The sequence below is a fragment of the Carcharhinus amblyrhynchos genome, chromosome 5 (assembly GCF_965287045.1).
Source record: "Carcharhinus amblyrhynchos chromosome 5, sCarAmb.v2.hapA, whole genome shotgun sequence".
NCBI classification, from domain to species: Eukaryota; Metazoa; Chordata; class Chondrichthyes; order Carcharhiniformes; family Carcharhinidae; genus Carcharhinus; species Carcharhinus amblyrhynchos.
The window spans coordinates 74,173,178-74,195,262 of NC_137328.1; the positions used below are offsets into that span (position 1 = coordinate 74,173,178).

Genomic DNA, 22,085 nt, shown 5'->3' on the forward strand with positions numbered 1-22,085 from the left:
GGAGCAGTGAATGTTGGTCCCTTGGACGATGAGGCTGGGGAGTTAAAAGCAGGAAATGCAGAGATGGCTGAAACACTAAATCAATATTTTGCCTCAGTTTTCACAGTGGAGGACACAAGTACTATCCCAATAGTAACAGAAAATTCAGAGGTTATAGAAAAGGAGGAACTTAGAACTACCACCACCACTAGGGAAAAAAGACTGAGCAAACTATTGGGATTGAAACCAGGCAAGTCCCCAGAGCCTGATGGCCGACATGCTAGGATCTTAAAGGAAGTGATGTTAGAGGTAATGGATTCATTGATTACAATATTCCAAAATTCCCTGGACGCAGGATAGATTCTAGTGGATTGGAAAAATGCGAATATAATGCTCTTATTCAAAAAGGGAGGGAGGCAAAATATAGGAAACTGTAGGCCAATTAGTTTAACATCTGTCTTTGGAAATTGCTAGAATTCACTATTAAGTAATAACAGGACATTTAGAAAGCCAAAATGCAATCCATCAGAGGCAGCATGGTTTTATGAGGTATAAATCATGTTTAACTAATTTGCTTGAGCTCTTCAAAGATATGACAAGCAAGGTGGATAATGGTGATCCTGTAGATGTAGTATATCTGAACTTTCAGAAGACATTTGATAAGGTGCCGCACAAAAGGTTATTACACAAGGCTAATACACATGGGATTAAGGGTAATTTATTAGTTTGGATAAAGGATTGGCTAATCAACAGAAAGCAGAGAGTCAGGATAAATGTGTCTTTTTCTGGTAGACAATGCGTAGTGAGTGGGATGCCAAAGGGCCCCAACAATTTATTATCTATACTAATGACTTGGAGGAAGGGATAGTGGGCACCATAGCCAAATTTGCAAATGACACTAAAATAGGTGGGACTGTAAATTGCGATAATGAAATGGATATGGATAGATTAAGTGAATGAAGCAAAATTTGGCAGGTGGAGTTTAACGTAGATAAGTGAGGTTATCCATTTTGGTAGGAAAAATACAAAAGCAAATTATCTAAATGGAGAGAAACTTCAGAGTCTTCAGTGCAGTGGGATCTGGGCATTCACATGGTAGGAATAATGGTAGGAAGGACTATTACTTATGTGGCGAAAAACTGCAGCAGGTGACGGTGCAGAGGGACCTTGGGGTCCTTGTGCATGAGTCGCAAAAACCCAGCCTGCAGGTGCAGCAGGTGGTCAGGAAGGTGAATGGGATGCTGGCCTTCATAGCGAGGGGGATTGAATATAAAAGTAGGGAGGTCTTGCTGCAGCTGTATAGGGCATTGGTGAGGCCACAGCTGGAGTACTGTGTGCAGTTTTGGTCGCCGCACTTACGCAAGGATATTTCGGCCTTGGAAGGAGTGCAGAGGAGGTTTACTAGGCTGATGCCAGAGTTGAGGGGGTTGACCTATGAGGAGAGGCTGAATAAACTAGGCTTGTACTCGTTAGAGTTTAGAAGAATGAGGGGAGATCTCATTGAGATGTATAAGATGATGAATGGGATGGATAGGATAGAGGTGGAGAGACTCTTCCCGCTCAGAAAGGATAGTAGGACTAGGGGGCACAGCCTCAAGATAAAGGGGGGGGGGTGGTTTAGAACGGAGTTGAGGAGGAACTTCTTCACTCAAAGGGTGGTGAATCTCTGGAATTCTCTGCCTGTTGAAGTGGTGGAGGCTGCCTCGCTAAATATTTTTAAGACGCGGGTTGATGGGTTTTTGATAAGCAAGGGGATTAAGGGTTATGGGGAGAGGGCGGGAATGTGGAACTGAGCCACGACAGATCAGCCATGATCTTACTGAATGGCGGGGCAGGCTCGAAGGGCTAGATGGCCTACTCCTGCTCCTATTTCTTATGTTCTTATGAATCATAGATAACTGGTATTCAGGTAATAAAGGAAGGCAAATAGAATCTTGGCCTTTATTGCTAAAGGGATAGAATATAGAAGTAGTGAAGTGTTGCTGCAATATACAAAGCATCAGTGAAACCACACTTAGAATAGTGTTTATAGTTTTGTTCCCCTTGAGGGGGGATATAATTGCACTGGAAGCAGTTCAGTACACGGTCGCTAGATTGTTTCCAGTGATGAGAGATTTGTCTTAGGAAGAGAGATTGAGCACTTTAGGACTATACATCCTGGAATTTAGAATAATGAGAGATTATTTAATTGAAGCTTACAAGGTGATAAAGCGATTGACAAAGTAGATATGGAGAGGACGTTTCCTCTTGTGGGGCATCCTCTCAAATCCATAGCTGGGGAGTAAGGAAATTATAGGACTGTTACTATGACACACTGAGTAAATTGGTCCGATTCAGTCAGGATTTAAGAACAACAAGAGGTGATCTCACTGAAACATACACAATTATGAAGGGACTTAATAGGGCAGACACAAAGATTGTTTCCCCTGGGTGAGGGAATACAGAATGCAGGGCACTGTCTCAATATAAAAAGAATGACCATCTACAGATTGGATGAGAAACATTTGCTTCACTAAGAAGGTTGTGCATCTTTGAAATTATCTATCCCAAGGTTAAGTACATTCAAAAACAAAAAATGCTACAATATCTCAGCAGGTTTGACTCTTTGAAAGGTCATCCAGACTCAGAACATTTACTCTATTCTCTCTCCACAGATGCTGTCAGGCCTGCTGAGATTTTCCAACATTTTCTGTTTTTGTTTCAGATTCCAGCATCTGCTGTATTTTGCATTTATTTAAGTACATTCAAGACTGAGATTGGTGTTTAGTTCTCAGGGATTCAGGAAGTGTGGGGTGCAGACAGGAAAAGTGGAACTGAGGCAGATGATCAGCCATAAGGAGCACAACTAAATCTTACAATTCCTCAAGCATACTCTGTCATTCAATAAGATCATGGTCTAAACTCCACTTATTCAGCTATAATTGTATTGAATAAACAGACCGTTTGATCTAAACCTACTCCCAATTCTTAATGTACTTATGAGTATCAGCTTTAGATTTTATGCTAAGTCCACTGCGGGAATTAAAACCAAGACTTTCAGACTCCAGTGAGCTATCAAGCAGTCCAAGATAATAATTTATTTAAAAATAAATTGGTCAATGATTTAAAAGTATAAAAGATTACAGAAAATAATAGGGGAAGAAGTTTACAGTAGACAGTTGCATTTCAAGGGCTACAAGCACACTGTCTATTTTCATCTTTAATCTGTTCTATTCTGCAGCAAATGGCTAAAATGATTAAAAAAGCAAGACTGATAGAAATTTTCAAGAAAATTATTTGATTATGTTAGGTAAATATCACATTATATGAACACTTACACTAAAATAGGCAACCAGTAAATAATACAAAGGAAATGTTAACTCTGCTTCTCTCCTGATGGATGCCGACAGACATTCTGTGTTTTTCCAGTGTCCTCAGTTCTTGTAATATTGATTAGATGATGCAATAGATTAAAAGTATCACACATAGTTCAATAAGAATGAAATTGTGATAATGTGTTAATTATTTTAAAGGCACTATTTAATTGGAAGTCCCAATGTACTTCACTAGGACTTCAACAAAACAAAAACTAGCTGAGGGGCCAATAACAATGAACCACATCCTAACTCCCACCAAATTCCACTCACCCATCACCTGTACAAACTGACCCACATTAGCTCCCAATTAAGAAATTGGAGTTTTTTTTTCAAATGGGTAGAGCTGTTCCTTAACAATAATATCCAGGCCAATGTTTCCACTTGAAAAATTCAAACTAGAGGCCAACCCTTAACTTGTCTGAATAAAGACGTTGCTCTTTTTTTCCCATTTTGGATTTATTAGTAATTATGTTGTGAAGGCAAAATAAAAATCAATTATAGCAATGCCGAAATTTCAAGGCATCAATCTGCTCTACTCCAGTGATGTGTGTTGGTGGCAACACACCTCCTCTGGCTGTTCCCTTCATTTCAATCCATTGTTGTTGTGACAAGTTTACTTTGAGTATTCATTCTTTTTCTGAATTTGTTTCAATGTTAACACATCAAGAAGTTGAACTTGTATGACTTTCAACATTTAGAGTACTGTAAATTTGAATCAAAGGGTTGGCCTCTAGTTTGAATTTTTCAAGTGGAAAAAATGTGCATTACCAACTGAATATCTGTTACATGTTGACACACAAGTCTGATACAAGCTCCTATTTTAATGCGCCTTATCAATCATGCTTGTACATTTTTTCACCCATTTGTTAGAACTTTGATTCATGAAAAATTAGAGGTAACCACATCTTGAATACTTGAGCTCATTTTGTACCAAGACAATTTGTCAGTGTTTACGTTTCTGAATATACAAGTACCATACTGAGGGAAAAATACCATAGCTTCTATTAAACAATGTTTGAAACCATCATTTCAAGAGAGTAATCACGTCCTGATTAATCTGGACTGTTACACTATGCAAAATACCTGGGGATGTATGCATCAGAAAACATTTGGCATGAAATGTAAATGTACATTGTAAATAGATTCTGTAATAGCAAGAGTGTTGAGACATCCCACACACCAAAGAAATAAACCAATGTGAACCACAGAATCTATACGGAGGAGGAGGTCAATTGGCCCATCGAGCCTACACAGACAACAATCCCTGTAACCCCGTGCATTTACGCTGCTAATCCCTCTTGACACTAAGCGGCAATTTTGCATGGCCAATCAACCTAACACATACACATTTAGAGTGTGGGAAGAAATGGGAGTACCCAGAGGAAAGCCACGCAGACACAGGGAGAATGTGCAAACGCCACACAGTGACCTGAGACTGGAATTAAAGCTGGGTCCCTGGTGCTGAGAGACAGCAGTGCTAAACACTGTGCCATGTACCCCTCATTGCAGCTTATGTAATGTCAATTGCTTTTCTTTCACAGGATGTGGGTATCACTGGCTAGACCACCATTTTTTGCCATGTGGCGTAGGCACATCCACAGTATTGTTAGGACCCAGTGACAGTGAAGGAATGGCAAAGTCTGGATAACCTATGGCCTGGAAGTGAACTTGCAGGTGGCGGTGTTTCCATGCACCTGCTACTCTTGTCCTTTTCGGTGCTGGAAGCTATGGATTTGGAACATTTGCACTGTTATGTATCTTAACAAATTTAACAAATTGCGCGGAGAGTGTGGAGAGTCTGCAGAAGGATCTAGATAGGCTGGGCGAATGGGCCAGGAAATGGCAAATGGAATTTAATGTTGGCAAGTGCGAGGTGGTCCACTTTGGTAGGAATAATGGTAGGAAGGATTATTACTTACGTGGAGAAAAACTGCAGCAGGCGACGATGCAGAGGGACCTCGGGGTCCTTGTGCATGAGTCGCAAAAACCCAGCCTGCAGGTGCAGCAGGTGGTCAGGAAGGCGAATGGGATGCTGGCCTTCATAGCGAGGGGGATTGAATATAAAAGTAGGAGGTCTTGCTGCAGCTGTATAGGGCATTGGTGAGGCCGCAGCTGGAGTACCGTGTGCAGTTTTGGTCACCGCACTTACGCAAGGATATTTTGGCCTTGGAGGGAGTGCAGAGGAGGTTTATTAGGCTGATACCGGAGTTGAGGGGGTTGAGCTATGAGGAGAGGCTGAATAAACTAGGCTTGTACTCATTAGAGTTTAGAAGAATGAGGGGAGATCTCATTGAGACATATATGATGATGAATGGGATGGATAGGATAGAGGTGGAGAGACTCTTCCCGGTCAGAAAGGACAGTAGGACTAGGGGGCACAGCCTCAAGATAAAGGGGGGGAGGTTTAGAACGGAGTTGAGGAGGAACTTCTTCACTCAAAGGGTGGTGAATCTCTGCCCATTGAGGTGGTGGAGGCTGCCTCACTAAATATTTTTAAGACATGGGTTGATGGGTTTTTGATAAGAGAGGGGATTAAGGGTTATGGGGAGAGGGCGGGAATGTGGAACTGAGCCACGACAGATCAGCCATGATCTTATTGAATGGCGGGGCAGGCTCGAAGGGCTAGATGGCCTATTCCTGCTCCTATTTCTTATGTTCTTATGTTCTTATATGAATAGAGAATATTTTTGGAAAAAAAACTGGATTATTATATCACCAGGAACATGTCTGGATGAAGTGGTTACTGTGTATAGTTTCATGGAGTCACGCAAATGGCATCACCAAGTTGGCTTCAAAGATAATTCCAAGATGCAAAATACTGCACTTCAGTTTATTGTAGAAAAATATTTGAGCAGTTTTCTACCTAGCTTTGTATCATCAGCAAACTTAGCACTTTTCCATCAAACTTGGCAAATATACCTTTTCTCCCTTCATCCAAGTCATTTATATAACTTGCAAGTTAAGGCCCCAGCACTGATCCCTGTGGCATGCCACACATTACATTCTGCCAACCAGAAAACCCTCTGTTTTCTGTTAGCTAGCCAATCTTCTATCCATAGCACACCTACACTATGAACTTCTATTTTCTGCAAAAACATTTGATGTGACAACTTACCAAATGGCTTCTGAAAATCTAACAATGCATCCACCAGTTCCCCTTTATTCACAGCATATTGTTTCTTCGAAGAACTCCAGTAAATACGTTAACCTGATTTCCCTTTCACAAGCCATGTTGACACTGCCAGATTGTCTTGAATTTTCCAAGTGCCTTGCCATAACATCTTTAATAACAGCTTCCAACATTTTCCCTATGTCAGATGTTAAGCTAACTGGCCTCCTGCCCTTTTTGAAGAAAGGAGTTATAATCATTTCTTCCAATCTAATGGAACCTTCCCCGAATCTAGAGAATTATGGCGAAGTATGACCGAGCCATATCTTTTACGACCCTAGAATGAAGTTAATTTCCTGAGTTCCTTCCTCCCTCCCATTTCCTGATTTATAGCTGCTTCAGGGATGTTACTTGTATCCTCTATAATGAAGACTGATGCAAAATACCTGTTACTTCATCTGCCATTTCCTTCTTTTCCATTATCAACTCTCCAGGCTCGCTTTCAATGGACCTATGATCACTAACTTCTTTTTTTAAAAAGCATCTATAGAAACTCTTACCATCTGCTAGTTTTCTCTTGTACTCTAATTTTTCCCTACTTATTAATTTTTAAGTCACTCTTTGCTGTTCCGCATATTCTATCCAATCTTCTGACTTGCCACCCATCTCTGTATAATTATATTATTTTTCTTTACATTTGATGCTGTCTTTAACTTTTTAGTTAATCATGGATGGTGGGCCCTCTCCTTGGAATTTTTTTTCTTGTTGGAACATTCCCACCTTGGCCTCAATTCATACCAATGAAAGGGACCACACATTAAAATGTAGTTCCTATGTGCAGTTATTTTCAAAGGGAAGACTGTAAGCCTTCAATTATCTTGGTCCTACCTCAGGAATGAACATCACTTTCTCTACACATCTTTAAAAGCCTCTTCAAAATTTGGCTTTCCAACTCAATTATTCACCACTGCTCCTCTCTCGCATGGCTCTTGCTGTTCCTATGGTAATAATTATATTATATACCTCACCATCTTTGACCTTGTCCTGAATCAATCACAATGTACACATTTGTTTCTACTTAATTATCAAAGATTACACATATTCTATTTAAAATTATGTAGGTCAACATAACATATTACAGCAATCCTTGAGAAGACCTCATTTCTTTAGGATAACTCAGAATTGAAAATCTTAAAGATACGAGGGAGTTCAGACTGATGCAAACGTCATTCGTTTTTTTAAAATAGTCTAATTTGTATCCTCCAGAGACAACAGAAAATACTGAACCACCCTCTATGTAGTAACAATGTACTGCTGCCCTCTTTTGTTCAATTAAGAAAGATACACTGGTATAATAATCCAACGACAATTTTCAGAGTACCCACACACAGCTAATTATGATGTAATCTAATTTATACCCATTTCTAAAGGGGTTATTCACAATAAATTAACCTATCATTCATCTGGATCCAGACAGGAATCCAGGAGTGGATCAGTTATGGTGATCCAGAGGCCTGCACTAATAATCCAAAGAGGATAAACTCTATTCCAACTATGAAAATTGAAAATTTATCTTCAGCTAGAAAAATTATATGGAAATACAAAGTAAGTATACGTGACGATGAAGTTGTCAAAAACTCCAAATGGTTCAAGCATGTTCTTTGCAATTTCCAAATGTAGGTGACTCTTATGTTTCATTTGAAATGTTCTAGCAAGCCATACAATTATATCAATATACTGGAGATGGGAATAAACGTCAGCCTTGCCACTGACACCAGGATCACAATGAATAATAATGTTACAATTATGATGTTTATAATGTGCTTTGTGGCTGTCTTTAAAGTTAAAAAGCATTTCTACCTGGATACAAGACCATGTGATGGGCTTAGAGAGCAGAATGGTTTCTGAAATATCCCTGAAAACTCTCAGTCACAGATAGTCTGCCAGAATCTGGGAGAGAGGAGCAGCTGGAGGTAGAAAGTCTCTACAGTTCACAGCACAAGAATGCGGGTAGAAACTTGTGCTTGAATTGGATAGATCAAATTTCTAAATATTTGAAAGGAGGTGCAAAGATTCACCTAGCTGGCAAAAGATGGAGAATCTCTAGGAAAAATGTTCACAATGCAAGACGGTTCTGGAGACCAGATCAACCAGGGAAAGGAAAGGAAAGGAACAGATGTAATTCCTTAGGAGTTAAGAATTATTTTGGACTAGGTCCAGGAAAATCAGATGAGGGACAAGGTATATTTGGGAAATAGGTATTGTGATTGCATTACTAGAAAAAAGGGGAAGTTCTGTTCTGCTGTTTAAACGCAAAATATGTTTAGTCAATAGCACTTTTAGTCTGGCTGTTATAGTAAAAATCTTGTGAAATTTTGTTATCTCATCTTTTCAGCTACCAACTGAAAGTACAAATTTCTTTTTTTTTTGAAAAAGGAATCAGTTTCTGTGGAAATTGTCATTCAGCATCAAACACTCCATTTCTTCCTCCAGTTAAACACAAGAAGACTGAAGCTATTGATGTCAGCCCCTACCAAAAATTCCCCCCCACCCCGCCCCCGCCCTCCTTGGCCACTGTTCCAGTTTACACCAGATCATTCATTACTTTAGTAAGTGACCTATTCAATTTCAAGCTGAACTTCTGATTCCCCATGTTTCCCATAAGGTACTTCCAATTCTGCAGCAGGAAGTAGGTGATTGACCTTGACCTGAACCTATCAACTGTTGAAATCACCAATCCTTCACTGCCACTGAGTCAGGATCTTGGAGCTTCCTCCTCAACAACAGCAAGTACATCAGATGGACTACAGCAGTTCAATCAATCAAGATGCGGAAAATAGTTGACTAAATTTATTACAGGACCTAATTTCTAGTTCTATTTATATCACTGGTACTTACATGGATCGATCCCCACCTCCTTCTCCTCCCTGATGTCCTACAATATCTGCAGTTTGGATTTCTGCCCAACAACTCTGAGCTGAAGTGAAATTCCTCACATTGGTGGGTGATTTGGATTAAACTGAGAAGGTTATGTTGATTGGCTGGTTTGGCTTTGTCCTTTTTGTAGACTGGATGTACTGGGCAATTTTCCACTTTGTTGGGTGCATGCCAGCATTGTATCTGTACTGGAACAGCTTGGCTATAGATGTGGCTCATGGAGCAGAGGTCTTAGGCACTAATTGAATTGGCTGAACACACGTTTCTGTGATGGCAAAGACCTCAGTAGGTTGAAGTGGATTATCCACCGTGATCTTTTTTTTTAATTCATTTGTGAACATCACTGGCTAACCAGCATTTATAACCCATTCCTAGTTGCTCAAAAGGTAGCTGAGAGTCAGCCACATTGCTTAAATCAATTGTCAACACTTTCACAGAAATACTCTCACCTTCTCCAATTCTTTCAGTTCATTCTCACTTTCTACAACTCTCAATTCAAAGTTTCTTTTTCCTGTTCAAGCTTCTACTGGCCCCCCTCAATTCAACGTGGCATTTTCAACCCCTGCAATTCACCACAAACTATTAATTTTGCTTCACATTGGTATCCTCACTTCCACCCACCACCACCGCCGCCGCCGCCGCCGCCACCACCACCACCACACACACACACCCCTCCCCCCCCCCAGTAAAATGACACTTGTCTCTAATTAGATCACGTTAACTCATTTCAATGGTTTTATCCCATGTTCTTTCCCCTTCATTTTCATTCCTTCAGTGAAATCAATTTTCCCCTCTTCCTTCAGCATCAGTTCCACTCAAATCCTGCAGCAATGGTCTCTACATATAGTTGGCAAAAAATTGTGCAAACTGGCATACTACCACATACTGACACACACACACATATAATCACAGTATATGCTACACCCTAACTTTTGAGATGGCATTCTTTCCTGTCGAGAGATTTACTACAAGCAGATCTTACATTTCAGATACACACTAAAACCAGGCTGTTTACAGATTTGAACAATTTGTTTTGAAACAAGGGAGGAGGAAGATAAATACATACAACTAACGATAACTGAAGCACTCACTGTGTTGGCTAGCTCCAAGTAACTGCCACTCATTGGATGGCTCAAGCTTGAAGCCTGTGCCAAGAGTTTCTGCAGAGCGACCTGTTGATCCAGACTAGCTCCGCCACATTCTAATAGTTTCTGAAGCATTGGGTGACTATTATGTAATTCAGGGCTCTGAAGGTCTCTGGCTCCAGAATCATACTCCCAGCTCTCTCTGGCTCCTGACATTGCACCTAGGGGAAAAAAAGCACTTTATAAACTTTGAAATTAAAAGTGCACTCAAGGATATTGAGCACAACTCAACTAAACTTTTCTAATCTCCTTATGGAAGGGAACATAGAAAAAGTGACAAACTCAAATAAATTTCATATTAACTTAGAGAGAAAGAAATAGCCACAAAATTAGTGTTTTAAATTTCCACAAGACCTACTTCAAACGAGCCACAATAAACCAGGATGAACTGTTAACAGGTAAACCTATATTAATAGGAGGTGGTACTCATAGAACTATAAAGGTACAATGCAAGAACAGTATTTTTAAAGGTTATTTAATAGTGTCACAAGTAGGCTTACATTAACACTGCAAAACTCCCCTAGTCACCACACTGACACCTGTTCAGGTACACCGAGGAAGAATTTAGCAGTGTCAATGCATCCAATCAGCATGTCTTTTGGACAATGGGAGGAAACCTATGCAGATATGGGGAGTACATGCAAACTCTACACGGATAGCGACACAAGCCAGGAATGGAACCTGGGTCCCTGGCGCTGTGAGACAGCAGTGCTAACCACTATGCCACCAGCCCCTGATCAAAAGCTCCACTGGTGTACTCAGACAACCACAGTCAATAATTAAGGCAAGATGCATGACTAATTTTGTTGATTTTCTTTCAAGGAAAGTGAATAATGAAGTGTCAACTGATGTGGACTTCCAAAAGACATTTTATATATTAACATGAGATTTTTTAAAAATGAAAGCATACAGATTTGGAGGCAACATTAGGGCATGTGTTGGAAATTGGTTGGGAGCTAGGAGACAAAGATTATGTTTCACTGTAAATACTCCAATTGGTTAGATGTGAAGAGCAGTGTCCCCCATTGATCTGGTGTGAGACCGCAACTCTTCACTATATTTACATCTATAATCTGTAGAATAAAGTAAAAAAAGTTATTCAAAAGTATAACCAAATATTGCAAATGGCACCAAGCTGTGAGGCACAGTAAGTGGAGGATGGGAACAGGAGTTTGTAATAGGGTATTGGCAGATTATCCTATGGCAAACAGATTTCAATTTGGAGTGCAAAGTAAATGACTGGATCCAAGGCAAACAAATCAGAACACTTTTAAAATGGTTAAAAACTAGGAACTTTAGAAAAGCAAAGAGAGAGTGGATTAATATAAAGCTCAGTCAAAACGTCTGATAGACCATTGACTTTTACACAAAGTATCAGAGCCCAACAAGATATATTCTTGCATCCTGTTGGAGATAAGTGAAGAAATTGCAGAGGATATCGAAATTATATTCAAAGCTCTATTCAATGGTGATGCGTGCTGGATGACTATCAATGTACCAACTTTTTAAAAGGACAGAGAAGATTTTAGTCATCACTGAAGAATGAAGCTATCATGTATCTAGATACAAAATATATAACTTGCGAGCACAGATTTAAAAAAAAAATCATATTTGACAAACCTCATAATTCTCTGAGGAAGTAACCAACATAGTGGATGGGGAAAATGCAGGTGGATGCAGTGTACACAGGTGCTAGGAAGGTCTTTGACACAATACACATAGGAGAATACTAGAAAATTAGGGGGTGTCTATATGGGCTTTAGGAAGGTCTTTGACAAGTTAGCATATTGGAGACGAGAGGGTGGAGAGTTAAGAAAACAAACTATCAAAACTGACTTAACAGTCAAAAAAGAACAGAACACCAATTTTTCCCAGTCGTAAAAGCAGATCACAATAAACCTTAAGTTCAGGTTTTATTCACTATGAACATCAATGATTTGAGTATAGGTATAGACAGTGTATAAATTTGTGGATTATACCAAATTAGGAGGTACATTTAATTCATTCGCAATCCAAAGGAACCTGCAAAGGGATACAGATGAGATATGGAAGGGCTAAGAAGTGGCAGATAGAATTAAAGTCAGCAAGTGTGGAACAATACACTGGTTAGTAAAAAAACAGCAATAGTAATTGTACACCGAAACATGCCAAGGAATTTGAGTACACTGCACAGAACAATAGAGGCAAAATCTCAGGCTTAAATCATGAGTTATAAAATAAAAACAAAAAGTGAGGACACTTTTACATAATGTCTTCACAACCCCACAATATCATCTACTGTCAAATAATTATTCTTTGAAATGTCGTTATTATACTATAGAAACATGACAGCCAATGTAAAAGGTTTCACAAACAGTGACATAATAATGACATTTTAGCTGAGGGATAATCCTTGATGTTTATAATCAAATATGGGGTATTTTTATGCCCAACTCAAAGGGCAGATGGAATTTAATGTCTCACCCAAAAAATGGTACCTCCAATAGTGCAGCACTGGACTGTCAGCCTAGATTTTGTGCTAAGCCCTACAGTGGGACTCAAACACAATCTTAAAGATGAATTTGCTACCACTGAATCAAGGGTGATAATAGAATATAAAAGCATGAGATAATGACAAGCCTACATTAAATTCCAATGAATCTCAGCTATATCATATTGTGCAGAACTAGACTCCACTCTAATGGAAAGATAGAGGCCTTAGGGAAAGTACCATAAAGATTAACGAAAATGTACAAACATAAATATTAAAATTTGGGATTTTCATTAAAATGCAGATGAGGAGGTAATACAATGCAAGTGTTTAAAATTATGAAAGGACATGCAGGAGAGCAGATCTGAGAACTCTGAAATTAAGAATCACAAATACAAGATAACATACAACAAGTTTAGAACAGAAGTCAGCTGTAACTATATCAGGTTGGAAGGCTGTGGAACTCACTTTTAAGTGTTCATGTTTGAGAGAGAAACTATGTCAATGCTCAAGATTGGGTTTTATAGCTAAATGGATGAAAAGATATGGAAATAATTCTAATCAAATTTACTTGCCCTATTTGTTCTCTCAAAGGCCAACACAAGTCAATGGACCAAATGGCTTCTTTGCAATTTTAACCAATTCACATTTTGTGAGCATTGTTGGCAAGGCCAGTCTTTGTTGTCCACCCTTAGCTGATCTCAAGGGGGCAATGATGAACTACATGCCATATATGTAAACCCAGAGTGCTTAAGGGAGGAGTTCCAGGATTTTGACCCAGGTGCGGTGAAGGGACACAATATATTTCCAAGTCAGAGTGTTGTGTTGCTTGGAGGAACTTGTAGGTGGTGGTGTTCCCATGCTTCTGCTGCTCTGATCTGTCTGGGTGGTAAGGCCACATGTTTGGAAGGTGTTGTTAAAAGAGTTTTGCATAGTGTATCTTGTAGATAATATACACTGCAGCCATTGTGCCTGGTGGTGGAGAGGCACCAATCAAGCAGACTTCAATATACTGGATAGTGCCGAGCTTCAGTGTTACTGGAGTTGCACTTATCTAGGCCAGTGGATCACACTCCTGACCTGTGTCTTGTAGGTGTTAGACAGAGTGCAAAGGAACAGGGTATGAATTACTTACTGCAGGATTCTCAATCTCTGACCTGATCTTGTAGCTACAGTATTGACATGCCTGGTCCAGTTAAGATTCAGGTCAATGATAACCCTTCAGATGTTGATTTCTGGGGGATTCAGCAAATGGAGATTCTTTGCATATTTTAAAGCAGAGGTGGATAGATTCTTGGTAGGCAAGGGGGTGATAGGTCATCAGGGATGTAGGTTACCATCAAATCAACCATGATCATACTAAATTACAGAGCAGGCTCAAGGAACTGAATGGCTTACTCCTGCTCCTTGTTCATATGTTTGTACATAATGCTGTTGCACACCAGGAGAAAATGGTTAGATTCCCTCTTGTTGGAGATGCAACTCCAGTAACACTGAAGCTCGGCACTATCCAGTATATTGCAGTCTGCTTGATTGGTGTCTCTCCACCACCAGGCACAATGGCTGCAGTGTATATTATCTACAAGATACACTATGCAAAGCTCTTTTAACAACACCTTCCAAACATGTGGCCTTACCACCCAGACAGATCAGAGCAGCAGAAGCATGGGTACACCACCACCTACAAGTTCCTCCAAGCAACACAACACTCTGACTTGGAAATATATTGCGTTCCTTCACCGCACCTGGGTCAAAATCCTGGAACTCCTTGCCTGACATTTGTGGCACCACTTTATTTCCACATTCTGATTTCTACACTTTTCAGTGTAGGATGGCCTTCTAAAGGGATCTCAATATGCTAGATACTAAACACGTCTAATTAACATGGTGCAACAATCAACAAAACCGTGTTGGACTACATAACCAAAACAATAGATAACATATCAGAAAAAGCAATGATACAAACTCCCATCGGACTACACCATACTGTGTCTAGAAATAGGCGCCAAAACAAAGGAAACATTCAAGGACTGGAAGCAAAGATGAATCACAAAGCTAATCATTAACTTTCCAAATGCATGTAGATCCTGTCTCTCAGAACAATTTATCCAACAATAACGTTAGACTCACCAGTCTGTGGTTCCCTTCCTGCCTTCCTTAAATAACAGCACAACATTTGCCTGCCTCCAGCCTTCCAGCACCTCACCCCTGGCTGTCAATAATCCAAATATTTCCACTAGGGGCCCTGCAATTTCTTCCCTAGCTTTCCATAATATCCTGGATACACCTGATCAGGTCATGGGGAATTATTTAACTTTATGCATTTTAAGACCTCAGGCCAAGATTTCTTCTGTAACGTGGATGCTTTTCAAGATTTATTTACTTTCCAAGTTCCCTAGTTTCTATGTCTTTCACCAGGATAAATATTGACAAGAAATATTCATTTAGGATCTCACCCAACTCCTATGGCTCCACAAATAGATGACTCCATTAACTTTTAAGGGGTCCTATTCTCTCGCTAATTACACTTTGCCCTTTGGATTCTCCTTTACTTATCTGCCAAAACAATCTCATGTCCCTCTTTTTGCCCTCTTGATTTCCTTTTAAGCATACTCCTACATCTCCTATCCTCAAGAGATTCACTTGAGCCCAGCTGCCAATAGCTGAGATATGTTTCCTTCTTTTTATTGACCAGAGCCTCAATATCTCTAGTCATCCAGTGTTCCCCACTCCTGCCAGCCTTGCCCTTCAAACTAGTAGGGACATGCTGGCCCTGCTCTATTATTGAAAGTCTCCCACTTGCCAGACGTTCCTTTACCTGTAAATAGCCTCCGCCCATCAATAATGTTCCTGTCTAATACCATCAAAATTGGCCTTGCCCCAATTTAGAACTTCAACTTGTGGACCAGACCCTTCCTTTTCCATAATTAATTAAAACTAGTAAAATTATGATCACTGGTCCAAAGTGTTCCCCTAACAGTGACAAGGTGCTGCATAGATGCCAGTGCATAAAGTAAAAGCCTGTGGGATTGGAGGATTTTTTTAAAATTCATTTGTGGGATATGGGCATCGCTGGCTGGCCAGCATTTACTGCCCATCCCAGTTGCCTGAAGACAGTTGAAAGTCAACCACATTACTGCGGCTCAGAGTCATATGTAAGCCTGACCAGGTAAGGAGGGCAGATTTCCTTCCCTATAGGACGAGTGAATCAGATTTTTTTTTTCTGACAATCGGCAGCAGTTTCATGGTCATCAGCAGATCCTTAATTCCAGATTTTTAAAATTTTATTCAAATATTGCCATCTGCCATAGCGGGATTCGAGCCCGGGTCCTCAAAACATTAGCTGAGTTTCTGGATTAATAGTCTGGCAATAATACCACTAGGCCATCACCTCCTGTGTGTTAGCATGGATTGAAAACTGGCTGTCACATAAGAGAGTTGGAATAAACGGACCCTTTTCAGAGTGGAAAGATTAAACTAGTGGATTACCAGGAATCAGTTTTTGGCCTGCAATTGTTTACAATTTACATTAATGTCCTGGAGGAAGGACAGAATGTAAGGTTTCCAAATTTGCCAATGAAACAAAGGTGGAAGGGCAGGTTATGACAAGGATATTGTGATTCTGCAATGGGAGATAGACAGACTGGGTGACTGGCAAAAATTTGGCAAATGAAGTTTAATATGGTGAAGTGCGAGGTCATGCATTTTGGTAGGATGAATCAAAAGGCAGATTATCTAAGTGGAGGGAGATTGCAGGTGAATGAAGTACAGAGGAATCTTGGTGTATGAATCAAAGGCCTAGCCAACAGGTCCAACAAGTAGTAAAGGTGGCAAATAGAATTTTGGCTTTTATTGCAAAGTGGCTGGAGTTTAAAAATAGAGAGGTTTTGTTGCAATTGTATAGTGTGTTGATGAGGCCTCAGCTGGAATACTATCAAGTTTCTGTCCCCTTTCCTTAAAAAGGATATAGTAACGTTGGAGACAGTCCAAAGGAGGTTCACCAGGCTAATTCCTGAGATGAGAACGTTGCCCTATCAAGGGAGACTAAGTAGCCTGGGTCTGTATTCCTTGGAATTTAAAAGAGTGATAGGTGACCTTATTCAAACATACAAGACCTTGAGGGGACTTGACAGGGAAGATGGCAAGATGTTTTCACCAATGGCAGAGTCTCAAATGAGGGGACGTAGCTACAAGATAAAGGGCTAGTCATTTAAAACAGACGTGCGCAGAAATTTCTTCTCACAGAGGGTGATAAATCTCTGGAATTCTCTGCCCAAAAAGGTAGTGGAAACTAAAATCATTAGAACGAAGAACAATACAGCACAGAAACAGGTTCTTTGGCCCTCCAGGTTTGCGCCAATCATGATGTCTACCTAAACCAAAACTATATGCACTTACAGAGTCAGTGTCCTTCCATTCTCATCCTATTCATGTAATCGCCTAGTTGCCCCTTAAATGCCACTATCGTACCTGCTTCCACCATCTTCCCACGCAGTGCATTCCATTCATTCACCACCCTCTGGGTTAAAAACTTGCCTCGCACATCTCCTCACGCATTTCCCCATGCACTTTAAACCTATGTCTCCTAGTACTTGACTTTTCTACCCTAGGAAACAGCATCTGACTATCCACTCTGTCCATGCCACTCAATCGCGTAAACCTCAATCAGATCACCCCTCAACCTCCATCATTCCAGTGAGTTTATCCAACCTCTCCTCGTAGCTAATACCCTCCAGACTAGTAAACCTCTGGTAAACCTCTTCTATACTCTCTCCAACGCATCCACATCCTTCTGGTAGTGTGGAAACCAGAATTGTACACAATATTCTAAAGGTTCTGTATCGCTGCTGCACGATCTGCCAATTTTTATACTCAATGCCCCGACCAATGAAGGCAAGCATGCCGTATGTCTTCTTGACCACCTTATCCACCTGTGTTGCCACTTTCAGTGATCAGTGGACATGTACATCCAGATCTCTCTGCCTGTCAATATCTGAAGGGTTCTACCGTTTACTGTCTTTCCTCTATGCACTGGACCTTCCAAAATGCACTACCTCCCACTTATCCAGGTTAAACTCCATCTGCCATTTCCATGCCCAAGTCTCCAACCAGCCTACATCTTGCCGTATCTTCTGACAATCCTCTTCACTAACCGCAACGTCACCAATTTTTGAGTCGTCTGTGAATTTAGTAATCAGACCAGCCACATTTTCCTCCAAAACATTTACATTTATATATAATATGAACAACAAAGGTCCCAGAACACATCCCTGTGGAACAGTGCTAGTCATAGCCTTCCAGTCAGAAAACCACCCCTCTACTGCTATCCCCAATTTCTGTGGCCAAGCCAGTTCTGTATCACCTTGCCAGCTCTCCTCTGAGCCTGTGTGACTTCATCTTTCATACCAGTCTACGATGAGGGATCTTGCCAAAGGCTTTACTGGAGTCTATGCATTCAACATCCACTGCCTTTTCCTCATCTATCATCACTTCCTCGAAAAACTTGATCAAGTTAGTGAGGCACGACCTCCCTTTCATAAAACCATGTTGTCTATCACTAATAAGTCCTGTCCCTAAGAATCTTTTCCAAAAATTTCCGTACCACTGACGTAAAGCTCACCAGACTATAATTTCCGGGATTATCCCTGCCTCCGTTCTTAAACGATGAACAACATTAGCTATCCTCCAGTCCTCCAGAAATTCACTTGCAATCAATGAGGATACAAAGATTTCTGTCAAGGCCCCAGCAATTTCTACCCTTGCCTCTCTCAGTATTCTGGGGTAGATCCCATCAGACCCTGGGGTCTTATCTACCTTAATGCTTTTTAAGACATTTTAAACTACATTTAATATAGTAAGCTTGTGGGTAATTGTTTGTCTGGCAGGTGCATATTTCTGCAAGGATCGGGGGACAAAATTCACTATGTCCCCTTGAAGAATGTGATATTAAAATTAGAAATAATGATCTTAGTGAAATAATAATGTCACAAACCATGACAATTAATCATTTTTAAAGAAGTTCTTAAAAATGGACGTGAATCGATATTAGATAGATCAAGAGTAGAAGAGTAGGGGAAATGGGATGAAAAAGGCGTCAAGGCCGGAATAGATTAGCCATGATCTTATTGAATGGTGGGGGAGCACTCAAGGGCCTTGTGGTCTACTCCTGCTTCTATTTCTTGTGTTATGCACTGGATTCTCATGCACAAAGAAATAAATTTTCTCAATCCAGCCTATCCAATGCTTTTAAAATGCCTCAATTAGGTCTTTCTTTAACCTTCTAAAGGCAAGGGAATACATGCCAAGTTTATGCAACCTGCGCTGATAAAATATCTTCAGCCTGAACCATTGACTCTATTTCTCTCTGCACAGATGCTGAGATCTGAGTATTTTCAGCATTTTCTGTTTATTTCATTTCAAAATATTAAGGCCTCAAATAATTCTAATGATTTTGCACTCTAATCCCTCCCAAGGCAAATGCATCTTTCCTGGAGCTCAATGGACAAAAATGAAGCAATGTTCCAGATGGCTTTGATCAACGCATCAGTTAATCTTCATGAGATCTGTTACAGAATTTTATATCAAAGATTTTTGCACCATTCAATTTGCAAATCAAGATATCAGCTACTTCAGTCTACATAGTTTACATTCACCATGTCCAAAAGTAGGAGTTATAGGACATAAAACTACATTTAATATAGTAAGCATGTGGGTAACTGTTAATCTGACAGGTGCATATTTCTGCAAGGATAGGGGAACAAAATTCACTATGGACCTTTAAAGAATGTGGCATTAAAATTAAAAATAATGATATTAGTGAAATAATGTCACAAACCATGACAGTTAGTCAACTGAAATCATTTAAGAACATACATTGAAAATTGGCTGTTTTATTCCATATTACATACACACTTTCCTTTGCACCACTGATGACTATCATGATAAACACAGCCAACCTAAGCAAAGCACTACAAGCAGTTAAATGGCATCTTCCCATTGAAGATCTAATGATTATTGTGCATTCAGTACAAGTTTAGAATGAGAATAAGAATAACTGTAGCATTATAAGTTACAGCCACCACATTCAACTATGACATTGTCAAATACACTATGACATATTCAAAGAACAAAGAACAACCCAGCACGGGAAACAGGCCCTTTGGCCCTACGAGCCCGCGCCGCCGCATCACCCTACACCTATTCTACCCTGCATGTCTACGAATGGAACCCCTAACTTAGCCAGATTCAGGGGAGAATAGTGTCAATTTGGTAAAACCAATCAGCCTAAGAGCACATCTTTGGGGTGTGGGAGGAAACCGGAGGAAACCCACGCAACCACAGGGAGAATGCGCAAACTCCCACAGACACAGGCCCAAATTCATGTATCTGCACAGCTAGCAGCGCTAGTCACCGAGCTGTTGCGGCGTCCGTCTACCGGTCCAGGTAGTATTCAGATGCATACTAATTACAACTAGGATGGAATATGTTCATGCAGCACCAGAGTGTATTAGAAATTACACAGAAGTAAAGATTCATTTCTTATGCAGCTACATACCAAGACTGTTATCGCTGCTGGTTGGCCATGAAGCTATTCGATCACGTAATTTTCTTTTTTTGCAAGATTCTTGAGACTTCACTGAAAGTTCACCTTCTTCCTTCCTTATTTCAGAAACCAACTGCATACGACAGCGTGCAAAATCCTCAAATGAGATCTTCCCATTCTCATCTGCTCCCAACTGATGCATAATCTCTGCTACCGATTCCTCCATGTTTAGTTGCCGACACACCATTAGCAAGTCATTCCTGAAGTGATGAACGAAGAAAAATCACCACATTCATCACATCCTTCCACATTTATGGAAACTATATTTCCTATCAGTGTTGCACTTGGTAAAGTTAAAATAGTTGGCACAATGTACCAGTCATATACAATATAACAGAGTCAAGGTTAATAGGGTCCAGGCAGGAAAGTGGAGTGAGGACAAAATCAGATGAGTCACGATATAATTGAATGGTACAGCAGGCTCAAGGAAAGCATAGGGCTTAGTATGACCTACTATTGCTCTTATTTGTTTTGTCTTAATGAACGGACACAACTGGGATAAATATATTTTATTTACATATTATATGAACACATACGTTGTTGAAGGTGGGGTTGCACAATGGTACAGTGGTTAGCATGGCTGACTCTCAGCACCAGGTACCTGGGTTCAATTCCCGGCTTGTGCAGTCTGCACCTTCTCCCACTGTCTGCGTGGGTTTCCTCCAAGTATTCCAGTCCTAAAGATGTGCTGGTTAGGTGCACTGGCCATGTTAAATTCTCCCCCAGTATACCCAAACAGGCACCAGAGTATGACGACTAGGGGGTTTTCACAGTAATTTTGTTGCAGTGTTAATGCAAGCCTTCTTGTGATACTAACAAAATAGAATTTTAAAGGTGACTGGACAGGCTGAGGATACAAAGAATGTAGAGGGACAAGTAGTATTGAGGAAGCAGGGGAGGGCTGCAGAAGGATTTGGACAGATTAGGACAGTGGGCAAAGAAGAGGCAGATGGAATGCAATGTGGAAAAGATCCTCTTAAGGTTAACCTGCAGGTTCAGTCGGCAGTCAGGCAGGCAAATGCAATATTGGTGTTCATGTCAAGAGGGCTAGAATACAAGAGCAGGAATGTATTCTGAAGCTGTATAAGGCTCTGGTCCAACCCCAATTGGAGTATTGTGAGCAGTTTTGGGCCCCATATCTAAGAAAGGATGTGCTGGCCTTGGAAAGGGGAGGCTCACTAGAATGATCCTGGAATGAATGTTGTATGAGGAACGGGTTGAGGACTGTCTGTACTTGTTGGAGTTTAGAAGGATAAGGGGGGATCCGGTTAAAAAAAAATCATACAGGATCCTGGATTTAATAAATGAAGATTAAAAAAAAGCAAGGAATTAAGCTGAATATGTTTTTTAAAAACTGATTTGCCTCATTTGCAGTATTGTGTCCTATTCTAGTCATTCGGAAGGACATGAGAGGGTGCAGAAAAGGTTTACAAAGAATTATTCCAGGGATGGGGGACTTATGTGGAGGGAAGCTGTGGCTTCTATC

The 22,085-nt window shown here is 40.4% G+C and overlaps 1 protein-coding gene across 3 annotated transcripts in view; it reads right to left on the reverse strand.

The window, feature by feature from the left end:
* mcc (MCC regulator of WNT signaling pathway) overlaps positions 1 to 22,085 on the reverse strand; it is a 192,106-nt gene that overhangs the window by 164,333 nt on the left and 5,688 nt on the right. For 2 of the 3 annotated variants that reach the window (XM_080189013.1, XM_080189014.1), the window contains exons 2-3: positions 20,552 to 20,799; positions 10,473 to 10,687 (exon numbers count right to left, since the gene is read on the reverse strand). In XM_080189013.1, coding sequence (XP_080045139.1) covers positions 10,473 to 10,687; positions 20,552 to 20,799 — 463 coding nt within the window. Of the gene's footprint in view, positions 1 to 10,472; positions 10,688 to 20,551; positions 20,800 to 22,085 lie in introns of those variants that run through there. The other variant, XM_080189016.1, reaches the window with a different exon arrangement.